The sequence below is a fragment of the Cherax quadricarinatus genome, chromosome 45 (genome assembly GCF_038502225.1).
Source record: "Cherax quadricarinatus isolate ZL_2023a chromosome 45, ASM3850222v1, whole genome shotgun sequence".
In the NCBI taxonomy this organism is placed as follows: domain Eukaryota; kingdom Metazoa; phylum Arthropoda; class Malacostraca; order Decapoda; family Parastacidae; genus Cherax; species Cherax quadricarinatus.
The window spans coordinates 14,348,307-14,368,992 of NC_091336.1; the positions used below are offsets into that span (position 1 = coordinate 14,348,307).

General features: G+C 44.4%; 1 protein-coding gene across 1 annotated transcript in view; it reads right to left on the reverse strand.

Annotated features, from left to right (window-relative positions):
- frc (fringe connection) overlaps nucleotides 1-20,686 on the reverse strand; it is a 252,883-nt gene that overhangs the window by 218,628 nt on the left and 13,569 nt on the right. The window contains exon 2 of the mRNA XM_070094316.1: nucleotides 13,197-13,309. Coding sequence (XP_069950417.1) covers nucleotides 13,197-13,297 — 101 coding nt within the window. The 5' untranslated portion in view covers nucleotides 13,298-13,309. The remainder of the gene's footprint in view (nucleotides 1-13,196; nucleotides 13,310-20,686) is intronic.

Here is a 20,686-nt window from a genome sequence, read left to right on the forward strand (position 1 = left end):
CCAGCAGGGAAAAACCACGTTGTGATCTGGTATCCATATTCAAGCTTGTCACCAGCACAACTGTATGGTGAGAGAATGATGGTAATGAAAGAAGTAGTGGTGACGAGAGGGAAATGGTGGTTGTGAAGGGGTGGTGGTGGTTGTAGTGAGGGGAGGTGGTAGTGGTAGTGTGAGAGGTGGTAGTGTGAGGAAGTGGTAGTGAGGGGAGGTGGTAGTGAGGGGAGGTGGCAGTGAGTGGAGGTGGTAATGGCAGTGTGGGAAGGTGGTAATATTAGAAGGTGAGGGGAGGTGGTAGTGAGGGGAGGTGGCAGTGAGTGGAGGTGGTAATGGCAGTGTGGGAAGGTGGTAATATTAGAAGGTGAGGGGAGGTGGTAGTGAGGGGAGGTGGCAGTGAGTGGAGGTGGTAATGGCAGTGTGGGAAGGTGGTAATATTAGAAGGTGAGGGGAGGTGGTAGTGTGGGGAGGTAGTAGTGAGGGGAAGTGGTAGTGAGGGGGTGGCAGTGAGGGGAGGTGGTAATGGTAGTGAGGGAAGGTGGTAGTGAGGGAAGGTGGTAGTGAGGGAAGGTGGTAGTGAGGGAAGGTGGTAGTGAGGGAAGGTGGTAGTGAGGGAAGGTGGTAGTGAGGGGAGGTGGTAGTGAGGGGAGGTGGTAGCGGTAGAGAAGGGATGTAGTAGTAGCAGGGAGGGAAGGTGGTAATGATACTGAGAAGGGATGGCGGTGGTGGTAAACAAATGCCTTTCCCCAAAACATGAATACTTCCAGCAGGTACCTACCTATCTTCTACTAGAATTTCTTATACGGGACTACAGTGTTCTTACACAGGATATGACATTCCAGCGGGACTAGAATTTTCAAAAACATTTTTTCCCAGGATGAGACTGACAACCAGCGAACACACAGATACATACGTTTTATTGCCACCCCTTTGAGTTTGGCTTGGAAAGGTATAAATAAAATAACCAGGAAAAAGACTGGCAATGTTGCTCATCCCTTTCCTCTTGAAAAAGCAAATGACCTCATAAATGACTGGTCCAAAACATCCAGGCATGAAAACCTTCCATCTCATATTAGAAAAAATTTAGAGAGTACTTCTGGAGAAATGTTGAAACTGATTAATTTTATGAGCCAAAATACTGATGAGAGTGATTGCCTCTTTACCGAGTATGAATTAGATAATGCATTAACCAAAGGTCGATCAACTGCTCCTGGAGAGGATGGTATAACCTATGATATTCTCAGAACTCTAAGGCACGTGCCTGATAATGAAAGAATGATGCTTAACAGACTGTACTACAGAATCAGACACCAACTTTCCCCCTACCTCTATGGGTTCATGAAAGGTAAAAGTGTGCAGAACTGTATTTCCACCTTTCTCACTGCACACACCTCTACTAGTTTTACCACTTTTCTTGATCTAAAATCTGCATTTGATATTGCGAACAGAACCGTTATACTACATGAACTAGCCAAAATGAATATTGGTGGTAGCTTACTCTGCTGGATAATAGGATACCTGTCAAATAGAGTATCCTCTGTCCTTTACCAAGGCTTCAGAAGTGATTCTAAAGAAATGTCTTTAGGTACACCGCAGGGAGGAGCTCTTAGTCCCATGCTATTTAATATTCTGATTAATGCTCTCCTAAATGCTCTACCTGCCTCACCTAAACATATAGCTATAAGCTATGCTGATGATATCATGATCCATACAACAGGGCATAAGAAGATGAATACCATTCTTAATGAAGTTCAAGCAATTTGTAATCGACTAGGCCTCATAATATCTTCCTCTAAAAACAAAGATATTAACAAGCAAACGACATCCCCCACCCATCTATTTGCAGGGTGAAATCATTAGCTACGTTAAAACTTACAGATATCTTGGTGTAGATGTACCCTTTAACAAATCCACTATACCACAACTAAACAAGAAATGCAAAGCTAGGCTAAATGCTCTCAAAGCTGTTGCTGGCTACAATCCCAACTATGGTGCTAATGTGAGAATCGTGAGAATGATGTACAAAGCCTATGTTAGGTCCTTAATTGATTATGCTGCTCCCATGTTGATATTAGCTAGAGAAAGTTCTCTCCGACCCTTGGAGTTAATGCAAAATGAAGCTCTCAGGATTATTCTTGGCTGTCCCAGATCTACAAAAGTTCTTAACATGAGGAAGGAGCTTGGTATTTCTAGTATCAGTGATAGGATTGTTGAAATTAACACTGTATTCGGTATTAGAATGTTGAGAAACGAACCAGACACTGTCACAGTGAATCTTACCAAGTGCCTAGAGGTAAATACACACAGATCTAAATGGATTGTGAAAACGTGCAATTGCATTAAGTTTTATAACCTGCATGAACTGTATCACTGTAGGCAACAAGAGCATTTCACCCCTCCATGGAAGATGTGTTCATTTAATATCACATACCTACAAGTCCCTCCCAAGAAGCTTATTGCTAGTAATCCCTTCCTTAAATCTCTTGTTAGAGCAACTGCCCAAGAAGAAATTTCTCACCTAGCTGGTAGTAATAAGTTATCACAAGTTATATACACTGATGGATCTAAACAGGAGTCTTCTGGCAAGGCTGCATCTGCTCTTGTTGCCACCTCCCTAGTTAAGAACGATAATAAATCTGTTGAGTTAGGCATAAGAATTAACAACTGGGCGTCTACACTGCAAGCTGAATTGTTTGCAATCCTAATGGCGCTAAAGCTAACCTATGATACTGAGCTTGACTCTATCATCATTACTGATTCTATGTCATCATTGAAGGCTCTTGACTCATATAATGACTCCAACAACATGCTCATTGGAGAAGCCAGGTATAGATACTCAAAAATTAGGGACAAAGGAATTAATGTACAATTGCTATGGATCCCATCACACATTGGATTACTCCTTCATGATAAAGTTGATATGTTAGCCAAGAAGAGTACCCAGAAGGAGAATGTAGAATATAACTTTGGTATAACTGTGTCTAGCATTAGGAATAATATTAGGAGAGAAGTAAATAATGAAAATGATTGTTATAGGAATGCAGTTAGAAGCCTGAGTAGATCTATAACCCACTATGATAACATGAACGTAGATAAGTATGTTTATGGAGCAACTTGCAATGTGAACAGACTGACTGATGTTGTAGTGGCCAGGCTTAGGCTTGGTTACAAGTACTTCTGGCAGTTTGGGAGACACACAGATGATGATCAAACTAAATGTAAATTATGTGACCAGGCATATGGTCACTCTCTTGAACACTATGTGCTTAATTGTCCACTTATTGAGGAATACAGAGACAGTATAATAACCTATGTGACATGTCAAGATATCTTATTAATGAAAATAAGATACCAGATATACTAAGCAAATTTCCTAAATTTGCTTGCAACAGATAAGTGAACTATAGATATGTAGATATAAATCCATATGTATTCCTGTTAACCCTTTGGGGCCTAGTTCCTAGGCCTTTTGTGTATCCATATGCTCTCGCGCTACCGTCCACAGGATGGATATGGGGTGCACAATAAACTAGCCACTTCGGTGGCAAAATCTAATCTACTGCCAGGGGCATGGCCAGCAGGGGCGTAAGGAAACTTCCCAATGTGTTTCTCTGTGCCAGAGAAGCAAAATCAGACTCTTACGGTTGTGAGTCGAATTCTCTCTCCAGTGAGGTAGCACCTGGTGCTGTGGTTTTCAAGAGAAAGAGGGGAGGTGGTGGGAAGACGGGGGTGATGGGAAGAGGGGTGGTGGGAAGATGGAAGTGATGAGGGTGGTGGGAAGGAGATTGGGATGATGAGGGTGGTGGGAAGATGGAAGTGATGAGGGTGGTGGGAAGATGGAAGTGATGAGGGTGGTGGGAAGGAGATGGGGTAATGAGGGTGGTAGGAAGGAGATGGGGTAATGAGGGTGGTAGGAAGGAGATGAGGGTGGTGGGAAGATGGGAGTGATGAGGGTGGTGGGAAGGAGATGGGGTGATGAGGGTGGTGGAAGATGGGGATGAGGAGGGTGGTGGTAAGATGGGAGTGATGAGGGTGGTGGGAAGATGGGAGTGATGAGGGTGGTGGGAAGGAGATGGGGTGATGAGGGTGGTGGAAGATGGGGATGAGGAAGGTGGTGGGAAGATGGGAGTGATGAGGGTGGTGGGAAGATGGGAGTGATGAGGGTGGTGGGAAGATGGGAGTGATGAGGATGGTGGGAAGATGGGAGTGATGAGGGTGGTGGGAAGGAGATGGGGTGATGAGGGTGGTGGGAAGGCGATGGGGTGATGAGGGTGGTGGGAAGGAGATGGGGGTGGTGGGAAGGAGATGGGGTGATGAGGGTAGTGGGAAGATAGGAGTGATGAGGGTGGTGGGAAGGAAACGGGGGCGGTGGGAAGGAGGTAGAGGTGATGAGATGGGAATGATGAGGGAAGTGGGAAGGAGGTAGAGGTAATGAGGTGGGAATGATGTGGGTAGTGGGAAGGAAGTAGAGGTGATGAGGATGAGAGGGAAGTGGTGGTGGTTATCGGGGAGAGTGGTGTTTCTGCCAGGTGTGAAACACACCTATGATGTCGCATCTCCATTGTGCACACCTGAGTTTTTGTGTATGTCTCTCCCTCTCGTGTGTACTCACCTAATTGTGGTTGCGGGGGTCGATACTCAGCTTCTGGTGTTAGTTACCATTTTGTCCTAGGCACATGTCGATTAGACACTAGGCCTGTTGTGTGTGTGTAGGTGTGTAGGTTAGTTACCATTTCGTCCAAGGCACATGTCGATTAGACACTAGGCCTGTTGTGTGTGTGTAGGTGTGTAGGGGTGTGTGTGTGTGTGTGTGTGTGTGTGTGTGTGTGTGTGTGTGTGTGTGTGTGTGTGTGTGTGTGTGTGTGTACTCACCTAGTTGTACTCACCTAGTTGAGGTTGCGGGGGTCGAGTCCGAGCTCCTGGCCCCGCCTCTTCACTGATCGCTACTAGGTCACTCTCCCTGAGCCGTGAGCTTTATCATACCTCTGCTTAAAGCTATGTATGGATCCTGCCTCCACTACATCGCTTCCCAAACTATTCCACTTACTGACTACTCTGTGGTTGAAGAAATACTTCCTAACATCCCTGTGATTCATCTGTATCTTCAGCTTCCAACTGTGTCCCCTTGTTACTGTGTCCAATCTCTGGAACATCCTGTCTTTGTCCACCTTGTCAATTCCTCTCAGTATTTTGTATGTCGTTATCATGTCCCCCCTATCTCTCCTGTCCTCCAGTGTCGTCAGGTTGATTTCCCTTAACCTCTCCTCGTAGGACATACCTCTTAGCTCTGGGACTAGTCTTGTTGCAAACCTTTGCACTTTCTCTAGTTTCTTCACGTGCTTGGCTAGGTGTGGGTTCCAAACTGGTGCCGCATACTCCAATATGGGCCTAACGTACACGGTGTACAGGGTCCTGAATGATTCCTTATTAAGATGTCGGAATGCTGTTCTGAGGTTTGCTAGGCGCCCATATGCTGCAGCAGTTATTTGGTTGATGTGCGCTTCAGGAGATGTGCCTGGTGTTATACTCACCCCAAGATCTTTTTCCTTGAGTGAGGTTTGTAGTCTCTGACCCCCTAGACTGTACTCCATCTGCGGCCTTCTTTGCCCTTCCCCAATCTTCATGACTTTGCACTTGGTGGGATTGAACTCCAGGAGCCAATTGCTGGACCAGGTCTGCAGCCTGTCCAGATCCCTTTGTAGTTCTGCCTGGTCTTCGATCGAGTGAATTCTTCTCATCAACTTCACGTCATCAACATCTGTGTGTGTGTGTGTGTGTGTGTGTGTGTGTGTGTGTGTGTGTGTGTGTGTGTGTGTGTGTGTGTGTGTGTGTGTGTGTGTGTGTGTGTTTATGTGTGTGTGTGTGTGTGTGTGTGTATGAATTTGTGAATGTGTGTGTGTGTGTATGAATTTGTGAATGTGTGTGTGTGTGTGTGTGTGTGTGTGTGTGTGTGTGTGTGTGTGTGTGTGTGTGTGTGTGTGTGTGTGTGTGTGTTTATGTGTGTGTTTATGTGTGTGTGTGTGTATGAATTTGTATATGTGTGTGTGTGTGTCTCAACAATCAATATTTGCACCAATAACTCACTACAGTTGTGACCGGGTGTGGAAGTGTGAATTGTTCATTACACTATAATTTGTTCATGATTGTAGCCATGTATAAACGTAAGTAACTATTCTTACAGGATTCATTACCTTTGTAACTTGTGAGTTCATTACCTTGTACCTAGTTCAGCCATCACAACTTTGGGAGCCCAGTCCCTGGACCCATTACGTACCTCTGTAATCTGTAAATACCTTTGTAACTTGTCATGATTGTGACTGTGTGTGTGTGTGTGTACTCACCTAATTGTACTCACCTAATTGTGGTTGCAGGGGTCGAGACTCAGCTCCTGGCCCCGTCTCTTCACTGATTGCTACTAGGTCCTCTTCCTCTCTGCTTCCTGAGCTTTATCATACCTCTTCTTAAAACTATGTATGGTTCCTGCCTCCACTACTTCACTTGCTAGGCTATTCCACTTTCTGACGACTCTATGACTGAAGAAATACTTCCTAACGTCCCTGTGTGTGTGTGTGTGTGTGTGTGTGTGTGTGTGTGTGTGTGTGTGTGTGTGTGTGTGTGTGTGTGTGTGTGTGTGTGTGTGTGTGTGTGTGTGTGTGTTCTCACCTCTTTGTGGTTGCAGGGGTCGAGTCATAGCTCCTGGCCCTGCCTCTTCGCTGATTGCTACTAGGTCCTCTCTCTCCCTGCCCCATGAGCTTTATCATACCTCACCTTAAAACTATGTATGGTTCCCGCATCCACTACGTCACTTTCTAGGCTATTCCACGGCCTGACTACTCTATGACCGAAGAAATGCTTCCTAACATCCCTTTGATTCATCTGAGTCTTCAACTTCCAATTGTGACCTCTTGTGTCTGTGTCCCATCTTTGGAACATCCCGTCTTTGTCCACCTTGTCTATTCTGCACAGTATTTTATATGTCGTTATCATGTCTCCCCTGACCCTCCTGTCCTCCAGTGTCGTCAGGCCGATTTCCCTCAACCTTTCTTCGTAGGACAATCCCCGTAGCTCTGGGACTAGTCTTGTTGCAAACCTTTGCACTTTCTCTAATTTCTTGACGTGCTTGACCAGGTGTGGATTCCAAACTGGTGCTGCATACTCCAGTATGGGCCTGACGTAAATGGTATACAGAGTCTTGAATGAATCCTTACTGAGGTATCGGAACACTATCCGTAGGTTTGCCAGGCGCCCGTATGCTGCAGCAGTTATCTGATTGATGTGCGCCTCAGGAGATATGTTCGGTGTTATACTCATCCCCAGATCTTTTTCCTTGAGTGAGGTTTGCAGACTTTGGCCATCTAAACTATATTGTGTCTGCGGTCTTCTTTGCCCTTCCCCAATCTTCATGACTTTGCATTTGGCAGGGTTAAACTCAAGGAGCCAGTTGCTGGACCAGACTTGTAGCCTGTCCAGGTCTCTTTGTAGTCCTGCCTGATCCTCATCCGATTTGATTCTTCTCATTAACTTCACATCATCTGCAAACAAGGACACTTCTGAGTCTATCCCTTCCATTATGTCATTCACATATACCAAGAACAGCACAGGTCCTAGGACTGACCCCTGTGGAACCCCGCTTGTCACAGGCACCCACTCTGACACCTCGTCACGTACCATGACTCGTTGTTGCCTCCCTGTCAAGTATTCTCTGATCCATTGCAGTGCCTTTCCTGTTATGTGTGCCTGATCCTCTAGCTTTTGCAGTAACCTCTTGTGAGGAACTGTGTCGAAGGCCTACTTGCAGTCCAAAAAAAATGCAGTCAATCCATCCCTCTCTCTTGTCTTACTCCTGTCACCTTGTCATAAAACTCTAGTAGGTTTGTGACACAGGATTTTCCTTCCCTGAAACCATGCTGGTTGTCAATTATACACTTGTTTCTTTCCAGGTGCTCCACCACTCTCCTCCTGATCTTCTTCATGACCTTGCATACTATACACGTTAGTGATACAGGTCTGTAGTTAGTGTCTCATGTCTTTTTAAAAACTGGGACTACATTTGCCATCTTCCATACCTCGGGGAGTTGCCCAGTTTCAAATGACGTATTGAAGATCTTTGTTAATGGTACACACAATATCTCTGCTCCCTCTTTAAGGACCCACGGAGAGATGTTGTCTGGTCCCACCGCCTTTGAGGTGTCAAGTTCGCATAGCAGCTTCTTCACCTCCTCCTTGGTTATATGTACCTCATCCAGCACTTGCTGGTGTACCCCCCTGTTCTGATTTCCTGGAGTCCTACTGATTTCCACTGTAAATACTTCTTTAAATCTCGTGTTGAGCTCCTGACATACCTCCCGGTCGTTTCTTGTGAATTCCCCATCACCTTTCCTCAGTCTGATTACCTGGTCCTTGACTGTTGTTTTCCTCCTGATGTGGCTGTACAACAGCTTCGGGTCAGTCTTGACTTTCGATGCTATGTCATTTTCATATTGTCGCTGAGCCTCCCTTCTTATCTGTGCATATTCGTTTCTGGCTCTTCGGCTAATCTCTTTATTTTCCTGAGTTCTCTGTCTTCTGTACCTTTTCCATTCTCTAGTACACCTAGTTTTTGCCTCCCTACACCTTTGGGTGAACCAAGGACTCGTTCTGTTCTTCCCATTATTTCTGTTTCCCTTGGGAACAAACCTCTCCTCTGCCTCCTTGCATTTTGTTGCTACATAGTCCATCATTTCTTGTATTGGTTTTCCTGTTAGTTCCCTCTCCCACTGAATGTCTTGAAGGAAGTTCCTCATGCCTGAGTAGTTCCCCCTTTTGTAGTTTGGTTTTTCCCACCCTATTCCTGCTACTCTCTCCACTTGGAGCTCAACTATGTAGTCGAAGCACAGAACCACATGATCACTAGCTCCCAGGGGCCTTTCATACATGATATCCTCGATGTCTGAACTACTCAAGGTGAATACAAGGTCCAGTCTTGCTGGTTCATCCTCTCCTCTCTCTCTGGTAGTGTCTCTAACATGTTGATGCATGAGGTTTTCCAGTACCACATCCATCATCTTGGCCCTCCATGTTTCGGGACCCCCATGGAGCTCCAGGTGTGTGTGTGTGTGTGTGTGTGTGTGTGTGTGTGTGTGTACTCACCTATTTGTGGTTGCAGGGGTCGAGTCCTAGCTCCTGGCCCCGCCTCTTCACCGGTTGCTACTAGGCCCTCTCTCTCCCCACTCCATGAGCTTTATCAAACCTCGTCTTAAAACTGTGTATGGTTCCTGCCTCCACTACTTCATTTTCTAGGCTATTCCACTGCCTTACAACTCTATGACTGAAGAAATACTTCCTACTATCTCTCTGACTCATTTGTGTCTTCAACTTCCAATTGTGGCCTCTTGTTTCTGTGTCCCCTCCCTGGAACATCCTGTCCTTGTCCACCTTGTCTATTCCATGCAGTATTTTATATGTCGTTATCATGTCTCCCCTGACCCTCCTGTCCTCCAGTGTCGTCAGGCCGATTTCCCTTAATCTTTCTTCATAGGACATTCCCCTTAGCTCTGGAACTAACCTTGTTGCAAACCTTTGTACTTTCTCTAGTTTCTTGACGTGCTTTATCAAGTGCGGGTTCCAAACAGGTGCTGCATACTCCAGTATGGGCCTGACATACACGGTGTACAGTATCTTGAATGACTCCTTACTAAGGTATCGGAATGCTGTTCTCAGGTTTGCCAGGCGCCCATATGCTGCAGCAGTTATCTGATTGATGTGTGCTTCCGGAGACATGCTCGGTGTTATACTCACCCCAAGATCTTTCTCCTTGAGTGAGGTTTGCAGTCTTTGGCCACCTAGCCTATACTCTGTCTGTGGTCTTCTGTGCCCTTCCCCTATCTTCATGACTTTGCATTTGGCAGGATTAAATTCGAGAAGCCATTTGCTGGACCAGGTGTCCAGTCTGTCCAGGTCTCTTTGAAGTCCTGCCTGGTCCTCATCAGATTTAATTCTCCTCATTAACTTCACATCATCTGCAAACAGAGACACTTCTGAGTCTAACCCTTCCGTCATGTCGTTCACATATACCAAAAATAGCACTGGTCCTAGGACCGACCCCTGTGGGACCCCGCTCGTCACAGGTGCCCACTGTGATACATCATTACGTACCATGACTCGTTGTTGCCTCCCTGTCAGGTATTCTCTGATCCATTGCAGTGCCCTTCCTGTTATATGCGCCTGATGCTCTAGCTTCTGCCTTCTCCCTGAGTGAGGTCTGTATTCTTTGTCCACCTAGCCTATACTCTGTCTGCGGTTTTCTTTGCCCCTCCCCAATCTTCATGACTTTGCATTTGGCTGGATTGAATTCGAGAAGCCAGTGTACTCACCTAGTACTCACCTAGTTGAGGTTGCGGGGGTCGAGTCCGAGCTCCTGGCCCCGATACCTTAGTAAGGAGTCATTCAAGACACTGTACACCGTGTATGTCAGGCCCATACTGGAGTATGCAGCACCTGTTTGGAACCCGCACATGATAAAGCACGTCAAGAAACTAGAGAAAGTACAAAGGTTTGCAACAAGGTTAGTTCCAGAGCTAAGGGGAATGTCCTATGAAGAAAGATTAAGGGAAATCGGCCTGACGACACTGGAGGACAGGAGGGTCAGGGGAGACATGATAACGACATATAAAATACTGCGTGGAATAGACAAGGTGGACAAGGACAGGATGTTCCAGGGAGGGGACACAGAAACAAGAGGCCACAATTGGAAGTTGAAGACACAAATGAGTCAGAGAGATAGTAGGAAGTGTGTGTGTGTGTGTGTGTGTGTGTGTGTGTGTGTGTGTGTGTGTGTGTGTGTGTGTGTGTGTGTGTGTGTGTGTGTGTGTGTGTGTGTGTGTGTGTGTGTACTCACCTAATTGTGGTTGCAGGGGTCGAGACTCAGCTCCTGGCCCCGCCTCTTCACTGATCGCTACTGGATCCTCTCTCTCTCTGCTTCCTGAGCTTTGTCATACCTCTTCTTAAAACTATGTATGGTTCCTGCCTCCACTACTTCACTTGCTAGGCTATTCCACTTGCTGACAACTCTATGACTGAAGAAATACTTCCTAACGTCCCTGTGACTCGTCTGAGTCTTCAGCTTCCAGTTGTGACCCCTTGTCCCTGTGTCCCCTCTCTGGAACATCCTATCTCTGTCCACCTTGTCTATTCCCCGCAGTATCTTGTATGTCGTTATCATGTATCCCCTGACCCTTCTGTCCTCCAGTGTCGTCAGTCCGATTTCCCTTAACCTTTCCTCGTACGACATTCCCTTGAGCTCTGGGACTAGCCTTGTTGCAAACCTTTGTACTTTCTCTAACTTCTTGACGTGCTTGACCAGGTGTGGGTTCCAGACTGGTGCTGCATACTCCAGTATGGGCCTAACATACACAGTGTACAGTGTCTTGAACGATTCCTTATTAAGGTATCGGAACGCTATTCTCAGGTTTGCCAGGCACCCGTATGCTGCAGCGGTTATTTGGTTGATGTGTGCCTCCGGTGATGTGCTCGGTGTTATGGTCACCCTAAGGTCTTTCTCCCTGAGTGAGGTCTGTATTCTTTGTCCACCTAGCCTATACTCTGTCTGCGGTTTTCTTTGCCCCTCCCCAATCTTCGTGACTTTGCATTTGGCTGGATTGAATTCGAGAAGCCAGTTGCTGGACCACATGTCCAGCCTGTCCAGGTCTCTTTGCAGTCCTGCCTCATCCTTGTCCGATTTAATTCTTCTCATCAACTTCATGTCATCTGCGAACAGGGACACTTCAGAGTCTATTCCTTCCATCATGTTGTTCACATATATCAAAAATAGCACTGGTCCTAGAACTGACCCCTGTGGGACCCCGCTCGTAACAGGCGCCCACTGTGATACCTCTTCACGTACCATGACTCGTTGCTGCCTCCCTGTCAGGTATTCTCTTATCCATTGCAGTGCCCTCCCTTTTACGTGCGCCTGATCCTCCAGCTTCTGCACTAATCTCTTGTGGGAAACTGTGTCAAAGGCCTTCCTGCAGTCTAGGAAAACGCAATCTACCCACCCCTCTCTCTCGTGTCTTACTTCTGTTACCTTGTCATAAAACTCCAGGAGGTTTGTGATACAAGATTTGCCTTCCATGAACCCATGCTGGTTTTCATTTATAATCTTGTTCCTTTCCAGGTGTTCGACCACTCTCCTCCTGATAATCTTCTCCATGACTTTGCACACAATACATGTCAGAGACACAGGTCTGTAGTTTAGTGCCTCGTTTCTGTTTCCTTTCTTAAATATGGAGACTACATTAGCTGTCTTCCATTTCTCAGATAGTTGCCCAGTTTCAAGGGATGTGTTGAAGATTGTGGTTAGAGGCACGCACAGCATCTCTGCTCCTTCTCTAAGGACCCATGGGGAGATGTTGTCCGGTCCCATCGCCTTTGAGGTGTCAAGGTCACTTAAGAGCTTCTTCACCTCTTCCTCAGTTGTTCGTATGTCATCCAACACTTGTTGGTATATTCCCTCTTGATGTTCCCTTCTGTGCTGTCTTCCCACAGCCCTTCCTGTCTCTACTGTAAAACTTCCTTAAATCTCCTGTTCAGCTCCTCACATACCTCCTGATCATTTCTTGTGAGTTCTCCACCTTCTGTCCTTAATCTGATCACCTGGTCTTTGACTGTTGTCTTCCTCCTGATGTGGCTATACAACAGTTTCGGGTCAGTCTTGATTCTCGATGCTATGTCATTTTCATACTGTCGCTGGGCCTCCCTCCTTACCTGTGCGTACTCATTCCTGGCTCTGCGACTGATCTCCCTATTTTCGTGTGTGTGTGTGTGTGTGTGTGTGTGTGTGTGTGTGTGTGTGTGTGTGTGTGTGTGTGTGTGTGTGTGTGTGTGTGTGTGTGTGTGTGTGTGTATGTGTTTTCTCTATTTTTTTACACTAAATCACTTTTACAGAATAAAAACTGTTATCCTACCTCTGCTCATTTCAAAGCCTAGCCCTATCTGAGGTATACTACCCCCCCACCCCCTGGATGGGATCCACGTCAGTCGACTAACACCCAGGTACCTACTTACTGCTAGGTGAACAGAACAACAGGTATAAGGAAACATGCCCAACATTTCCACGATATGATTTTAAAAATACCTGAAAAAAGGTGCAAGAAAATATTACTGGTGATATAAAAATAAACAACCAAGGACAGCTGCTATGTACAAGGGTTATGAGTACTCACTTGTAGGATGTAAGGACAGTTTTATTAACCACCACAATAAGGAAGGAGCAGACGCCATACATCAATGCTGACAGCAGCCGCTTTAACATTCCCTTGTTCATGGCTCACCAGTCCTGGCAAAACAAACAAATGCACCTTATCATGCAATTCAATCCTGTGAACAAGGTAAAGATTATCCTGTAAAAGCAAAATATAACAGATAAAACAAACAAGAATCCTGAAGAGGTTAACAAAGCAACAAGAGAAAAATAACATTATAATAACCTCAAGGGAGGTTCCTTGATGCTGGTGAGGGGCTTTTGATCTAGGGAATTGGATCTCTGCTCCAGTTCCCTGAATTGAGCCTGAATACCTTCCATCCCCCCCCCACATGCACTGTATAATCCTATGGGTTTAGTGCTTTCCCATGATTATAATAATGTAGTTAGGAAGAAGCTAGTTAATGGTCATAAACCCAGAGAGATGGTATGAAGGGTATATTTCAGTAAGTGGAGGAAACGTTGCTGAGATTATTTGACCATTTAAAGAGAATGAAGTAAGAAAGGTTGAACAAAAGAGTGTATAAATCTGAAAGTTAAGACACATGTGCAACATCTGGATATCTTTATTGTAGACGTTTCGCCATCCAGTGGCTTTATCAATACAGATTCTAGGACATAATTAGAAGATAGTAGAGCTATATACAAAAGATGAGGTAATCAGTCCCTCAGCCTTGGAGTTAGTGTTTACAGCATCATGGTGGTGGAGAATCTGGAGCAAAGGTAAGGAGACTGGCGGTTATATAGACGTCAGTGGAAGGGACGTGTAGCAGACGAGGGCATAGTCACTTGTAGGCGGGATTTCCCAGTGGAAGTAGGTCCTACCCAAAGGGATGGGTTAGTTGTAGTAGCCATGAAAAAGATCTTGTAGATGTCCTCTGAACCAAGATTCCATGATGTTGCAGTGTCTGACAAGTTGTACAAGAAAGGTACAAAATACTGACAATATGAAAGTTAAGACACATGTGCAACATCTGGTTATCTTTATTGTAGACGTTTCGCCATCCAGTGGCTTTATCAATACAGATTCTAGGACATAATTAGAAGATAGTAGAACTATATACAAAAGATGAGGTAATCAGTCCCTCAGCCTTGGAGTTAGTGTTCACAGCATTGTGGTGGTGGAGAATCTGGAGCAAAGGTAAGGAGACTGGCGGTTATATAGGCGTCAGTGGAAGGGATGTGTAGCAGACGAGGGCATAGCCACTGGTAGGCGGGATTCCCCAGTGGAAGTAGGTCCTACCCAAAGGGATGGGTTAGTTGTAATAGCCGTGAAGAAGGTCTTGTAGATGTCCTGTGAACCAAGATTCCATGATGTTGCAGTGTCTGACAAGTGGTACAAGAAAGGTACAGTGGAACCTCTACTTACGAGTGCATCCACGTGTGAGTTTTTCCAAATATGAGAAGTCGCTCGGCATATTTTTTGCTTCCAGACGCGAGCAAAATTTCCAGATGCGAGCGAGCCTCATGGGAGGTTCCTTGATGCTGGTGAGGGGCTCTTGCTCTTGATCTAGGGAATTGGATCTCAGTTTGTTGGACTATCTTATTGAAACGGGCAATGTATGATGGAAAGATGCTTCTTAACGTACACTAAAACTGAAAGAAATTGGACTATAAATAATGGAGTTCTCTTCTCAGCCATTAGCCTCCCCTTAGCGGTATATTTTCGTATGGTTTTTATGGTTGCATTCTCGTTTTTTTTTTTTGGTTTCATTTGATAGAATGGAAGATATACTACAGAAATATATATGACTTTGATTGGTTTCACGATGAAAAGTACCTTGAAATTGAGCTCAAAATAGCAGAAATGTTAGATTCTTTGGCGATGTTCAAGAGTAAACAAATGACATCACCATCCAATACCTGTCCAATTGGCACTGCCCCTCAACCTTCACATATTGGAAAGCTCTTCAACACGCTAGCAAAAGCGGGAGCAGATATCATGAGGCAGCAGTGGCAGACATGAACCAGCAGTGGCAGACAACATGAAGCAGCAGTGGCAGACAACATAAAGCAGCAGTGGCAGACATGAAGCAGCAGTGGCAGACAACATGAAGCAGCAGTGGCAGACATTATGAAGCAGCAGTGGCAGACAACATGAAGCAACAGTTGCAGACAACATGAAGCAGCAGTGGCAGACATGAAGCAGCTTCAGTGGCAGACATCATGAAGCAGCAGTGGCAGACATCATGAGGTAGCAGTGGCAGACAACATGAAGCAGCAGTGGCAGACAACATGAAGCAGTAGCGGCAGACAACATGAAGCAGTAGTGGCAGACGACATGAAGCAGCAGTGGCAGACATCATGAAGCAGCAGTGGCAGACAACAAGAAACCACAGTGGCAGATGTTGCGACCCCTGAATGGGTCACAATGTATATAATGTATACTGTATTACCTTTTCATATAATTTTATATTGCTTATATTTGCGATAATAGCTAAATCGTAAATATATTGCTTTATATTATCTGACTTAGTTACTTTTATTAGGTAGGATGTAACATATACTATATATTATTCAGTGCTAATAGTTCAAGTCTTGATTGTCTAACTACTGTAATTATCGCTCATTGCTCGTTTCCCTGCCGGCTTCTCAGTGTTGCTGGGCAGCAACTGTCCACGGAGCAATCACGTGATCGAGGGGGGGGAGTTCACACCTCGCCTGGAGTAGTCAGTCTGGGCTAGACTCTCTTGGTGGTTGGACGTATTCCTGACAAGACGCGCCTAACTCTCCCTTATTGGCCCTTGTTGGAAGATCGTCTCTGTCACTTTCTTGTTGTTGGTTCTGTAGAACTTTGTTCACAGAACATTGTCTAGACTTAGTGATTTTCGACGTTGTACTGAGGTTGTGTGTCGCATAGACACTCTGAGCAACTCGGGTCCTGAGCTGTAGCTTCTGACCTAATTTGTACTGGTATCTGGGTACTGTCACAGTCGGGGATTTTCTTATGCTGAACTTAGATTCAGTAGTATGGGAGTTTTGTGACTTTTGTGGAGGATGTGCAGATGGTCCCTACTTAGTGTCGTTATATTATCTCCTTGATCCTGATTCTGTGTTGCAGTTGCTTGTTATATTGCTATTGGGCTTAGCAATTGTTTTATTGTTCAAGCAAGCTGTTCTGATTGCCAGGCAGTCAAGAAGTTAGTTGATGTGAGGACTTTGTCAGTCACTGGTTTAAGTCTAGTCGAGTCTTGAGACATAGCGAACTACTTAGAGCACTTACACACACACACACAAATTTACTTGTACATATTTGTAATATCTTATTAAATGTTAATGTACCAGACGGTACTTAAGACGTATAAATGTGATAAGTGATTTCAGCACAATACTACTGTACACGAGAGAAGTGTAGGAACTTGTATCCTATATTATTTTCAATTGATTAATTTAATTTACTTTGATCTTCTACCTCTAGACATTATTATTAATAAACTTAATAAATTTTAATTTCTCTAGTTAGTAGCCTACCAGTTGTAATCTTGAAGCACTAATAATTCTTATTGAATTATAATGGATAATTGGACCAGGATACTGACTACTTGTTACGAAAACCCAGTAACAGGCTGAATGCTAGAAGGACAGTCCTTTCTAGTATTCACTGGAGATCTCTATACTTATTAGAAATCGCGTTACTTGTAACAGCAGACAACATGAAGCAGCAGTGGCAGACATTGTACCTTAAAAACAACCTTTTTGTACCCTGGTAGCAACCTTGTTGTACCCTATACTATGAGTTTCCGAACACCATCACGAGATGGCAGTATGTATCAAAACAATGCTCAGTCCACTCCACTCGTGGTGGAGGGAATTCTCGTGTTTTCCTTACGTTTCGTGCAGTTATTCGTTTCTAACAATGGGTCCTAAGAAAGCAAGTGCAAAGGACAGTGCTGAGAAGAAAAAGAGGATGATTTCCATGGAATTAAAGCAGGAAATCATAAATAAACAAACTAGGTGGAGGGTTAAGGACTTGGCCAGGCAGTACCAGCGTACCACTACTAAAGCAGGAGGAGTCAGTGACAAAGTGTAGCATTACGAGTGCAGCAATTAAGTGTAACATTAAGAGTGTGGCAATTATAGTCACTCTGTCTGACTTTTTTGGGTTATCCTAGGTTCTCTACACATGTACTGTAGTCAGGAGCAGGAATGGCCGCTGTCACCACCACTAGCCACATACGTAATGACATTTATTTTATTCATTCTAGCGTATATATCATGTTTCTATGTTATTAATATTGTTTATTATGTCATGTTAGATGAATTGTGATAGATAAATAAGCCGTAGAGTTGATATTAGGGAAATATTGAAGCATTTTTGTATGCCTGGAAGTCCACTGGAATTCCAGGCATGAGGAAATTGACTCTGAAAACGAGCAAATCCAGATGCGAACAACGGATTAAACTTGTAAGTAGAGGTTCCACTGTATTACGTCATTATAGATATTTTCATTAATCCAAGATATTTTTTCAAAATTATATAAGAAACATGCTACATATCATTTATACATACAACCATAATAGAACAAACTGACATGCGAGATGTGGTAGGCGGGTCACTTGTAGGAGGGATGGCAAGAATTACGTTTTCTCTAGTCCATCACCAAAGAAGCTGTGTACAGTATAGTATAGCATGTATTACTGGAAGGATAACTGTAGAAAAATATTCCTTTTGTATGCTTTCATTCATAATGTTATTAGCTCTAAAAATTGTGTTGCATAAGAATGGGAGAGATGCTGTTATTTATTCTACTGCAACAACATGAAAACAACTTGTACACAATGTAAGGTGTTTGTATTGTGGGGAAAAAGCTTCACAAAGAAATGTGAAATGAATGCATATGAACAGCAAATGGACAGGTATTAATAGGCATTCGTCTGACTGCCCACCACCTGTTTACTCTCAATTTGTTTACAATCCCCTGCATTTCTCTTGTTCTCTCTTGTTTACTTGTTCTCTCTTGTTTACTTGTTCTCTCGGGACTTGAGCTAGAGTTCGTCACGGCCACGCTAGCTGGAGATTCGTCTGTAAAAACTTGCATTTGTGGTCACAGTGGTGCCTGTGCTAACCTTCCTATGGTGTAGAAATATACCTAGTTGGATGAATCTTATTGTGGCTAGCTGGTCTAGTGGCTAACGCGACGGGCTGGAGTTTTGAGACTCTATGACCGCGGGTTCAATCCCGGCCGGGGGTATGGTTTATGAAAGTGGAGTACGTGTCTCCGACCTGGCCAGGTTGTACACAAAACTCCAATCAACCATCGCTACTATTGTGTGCAAGAAAACGGCAATCAAGGAAGCTGTTCTTGCCAAAGGTGCAACTGTGCTTTCGAAACAGAGATCGCAAGTGATAGAAGATGTTGAGAGACTCTTATTGGTGTGGATAAGCAAAAAACAGATAGCATCTCTCAAGCGATCATAAGTGAAAAGGCTAGGAAGTTGCATGAGGATTTAATTAAAAAAATGCCAGCAACTAGTGATCTGAGTGAATTTAAGGCCAGCAAAGGTTGGTTTGAGAGATTTAAGAAGCGTAGTGGCATACATAGTGTGATAAGGCATGGTGAGGCTGCCAGTTCAGACCACAAAGCAGCTGAAAAATATGTGCAGGAATTCAAGGAGTACATAGACAGTGAAGGACTGAAACCAGAACAAGTGTTTAATTGTGACAAAACAGGCCTGTTTTGGAAGAAAATGCCAAGCAGGACCTACATTACTCAGGAGGAAAAGGCACTCCCAGGACATAAGCCTATGAAAGACAGGCTTACTCTTCTCATGTGTGCCAATGCTAGTGGCGATTGCAAAGTGAAGCCTTTATTAGTGTATCACTCTGAAACTCCCAGAGCGTTCAGGCAAAAGAATATCCTCAAGGCTAATTTGTGTGTGCTGTGGAGGGCAAATAGTAAGGCATGGGTCACTAGGGACTTTTTCTATGACTGGTTACACCAATCATTTGCCCCCAATGTGAAAAATTACCTAACTGAAAAGAAATTAGACCTTAAGTGCCTCCTGGTGTTAGACAATGCCCCTGGTCATCCTACAGACTTGGCAGAGCGACTTTGTGGGGACATGAGCTTCATTAAGGTCAAGTTTTTGCCTCCTAATACCACTCCTCTCCTGCAGCCCATGGACCAGCAGGTTATTGCAAACTTCAAAAAACTGTACACAAAAGCTCTGTTTGAAAGGTGCTTTGTAGTGACCTCAGAAACTCAACTGACTCTAAGAGAGTTTTGGAGAGAGCACTTTAATATCCTCAATTGTGTAAACCTTATAAGTAAGGCTTGGGAGGGAGTGACTAAGAGGACCTTGAACTCTGCTTGGAAAAAACTGTGGCCAGAATGTGTAGACCAAAGGGATTCTGAAGGGTTTGAGGCTAACTCTGGGAATCCTATGCCAGTTGAGGAATCAATTGTGGCATTGGGGAAGTCCTTGGGGTTGGAGGTTAGTGGGGAGGATGTGGAAGAGTTGGTGGAGGAGGACAATGAAGAACTAACCACTGATGAGCTGCTAGATCATCTTGAACAGCAAGAGGGCAGACCTGAGGAAACTGCTTTGGAGGAGGGGAGAGAGAAATTGAAGAAGTTGCCTACTTCAAAGATTAAGGAAATCTGTGCAATGTGGCTTAAAGTGCAAACCTTTATGGATGAAAATCACCCTCAGACAGCTCTTGCAAGCTGTGCTGGTGACTATTACACTGACAATGTTGTGAACCACTTTAGGAAAGTCATAAAGGAACGAGAGGTACAGACCTCTATGGACAGATATGTTGTGCGACAGAAGTCCAGTGACTCTGAAGCTGGTCCTAGTGGCATTAAAAGAAGAAGGGAAGTAACCCCGGAAAAGGACTTGCCACCTCAAGTCCTAATGGAAGGGGATTCCCCTTCTAAACACTAAGAAGATCAACACTCTCCCCTCCTCCCATCCCATCAATCATCACCAGATCTTCAATAAAGGTAAGTGTCATGTAACTGTGCATGTCTTCTTCAGTTTGTGTGTATTAAAATTAATATTTCATGTGGTAAAAAAAATTTTTTTCATACTTTTGGGTGTCGGGAACGGATTAATTTGATTTCCATTATTTCTTATGGGGAAAATTCATTCGCATAACGATAATTTCGCATAACAATGAGCTCTCAGGAACGGATTAATATCGTTATGCGGGGGTCCACTGTAATCCATTCCTGACACCCCAAAGTATGAAAAAAAAAAATTTTACCACATGAAATATTTTAATACGCACAAACTAAAGAAGACATGCACAGTTACTACTCTACTAAGAATAGAATACATGACACTTACCTTTATTGAAGATCTGGTGATGATTGATGGGATGGGAGGAGGGGAGTGTGTGGAAGTTATTGTTTAGAAGGGGAATCCCCTTCCATTAGGTCTTGAGGTAGCAAGTCCTTTTCCGGGGTTACTTCCCTACTTCTTTTAATGCCACTAGGACCAGCTTGA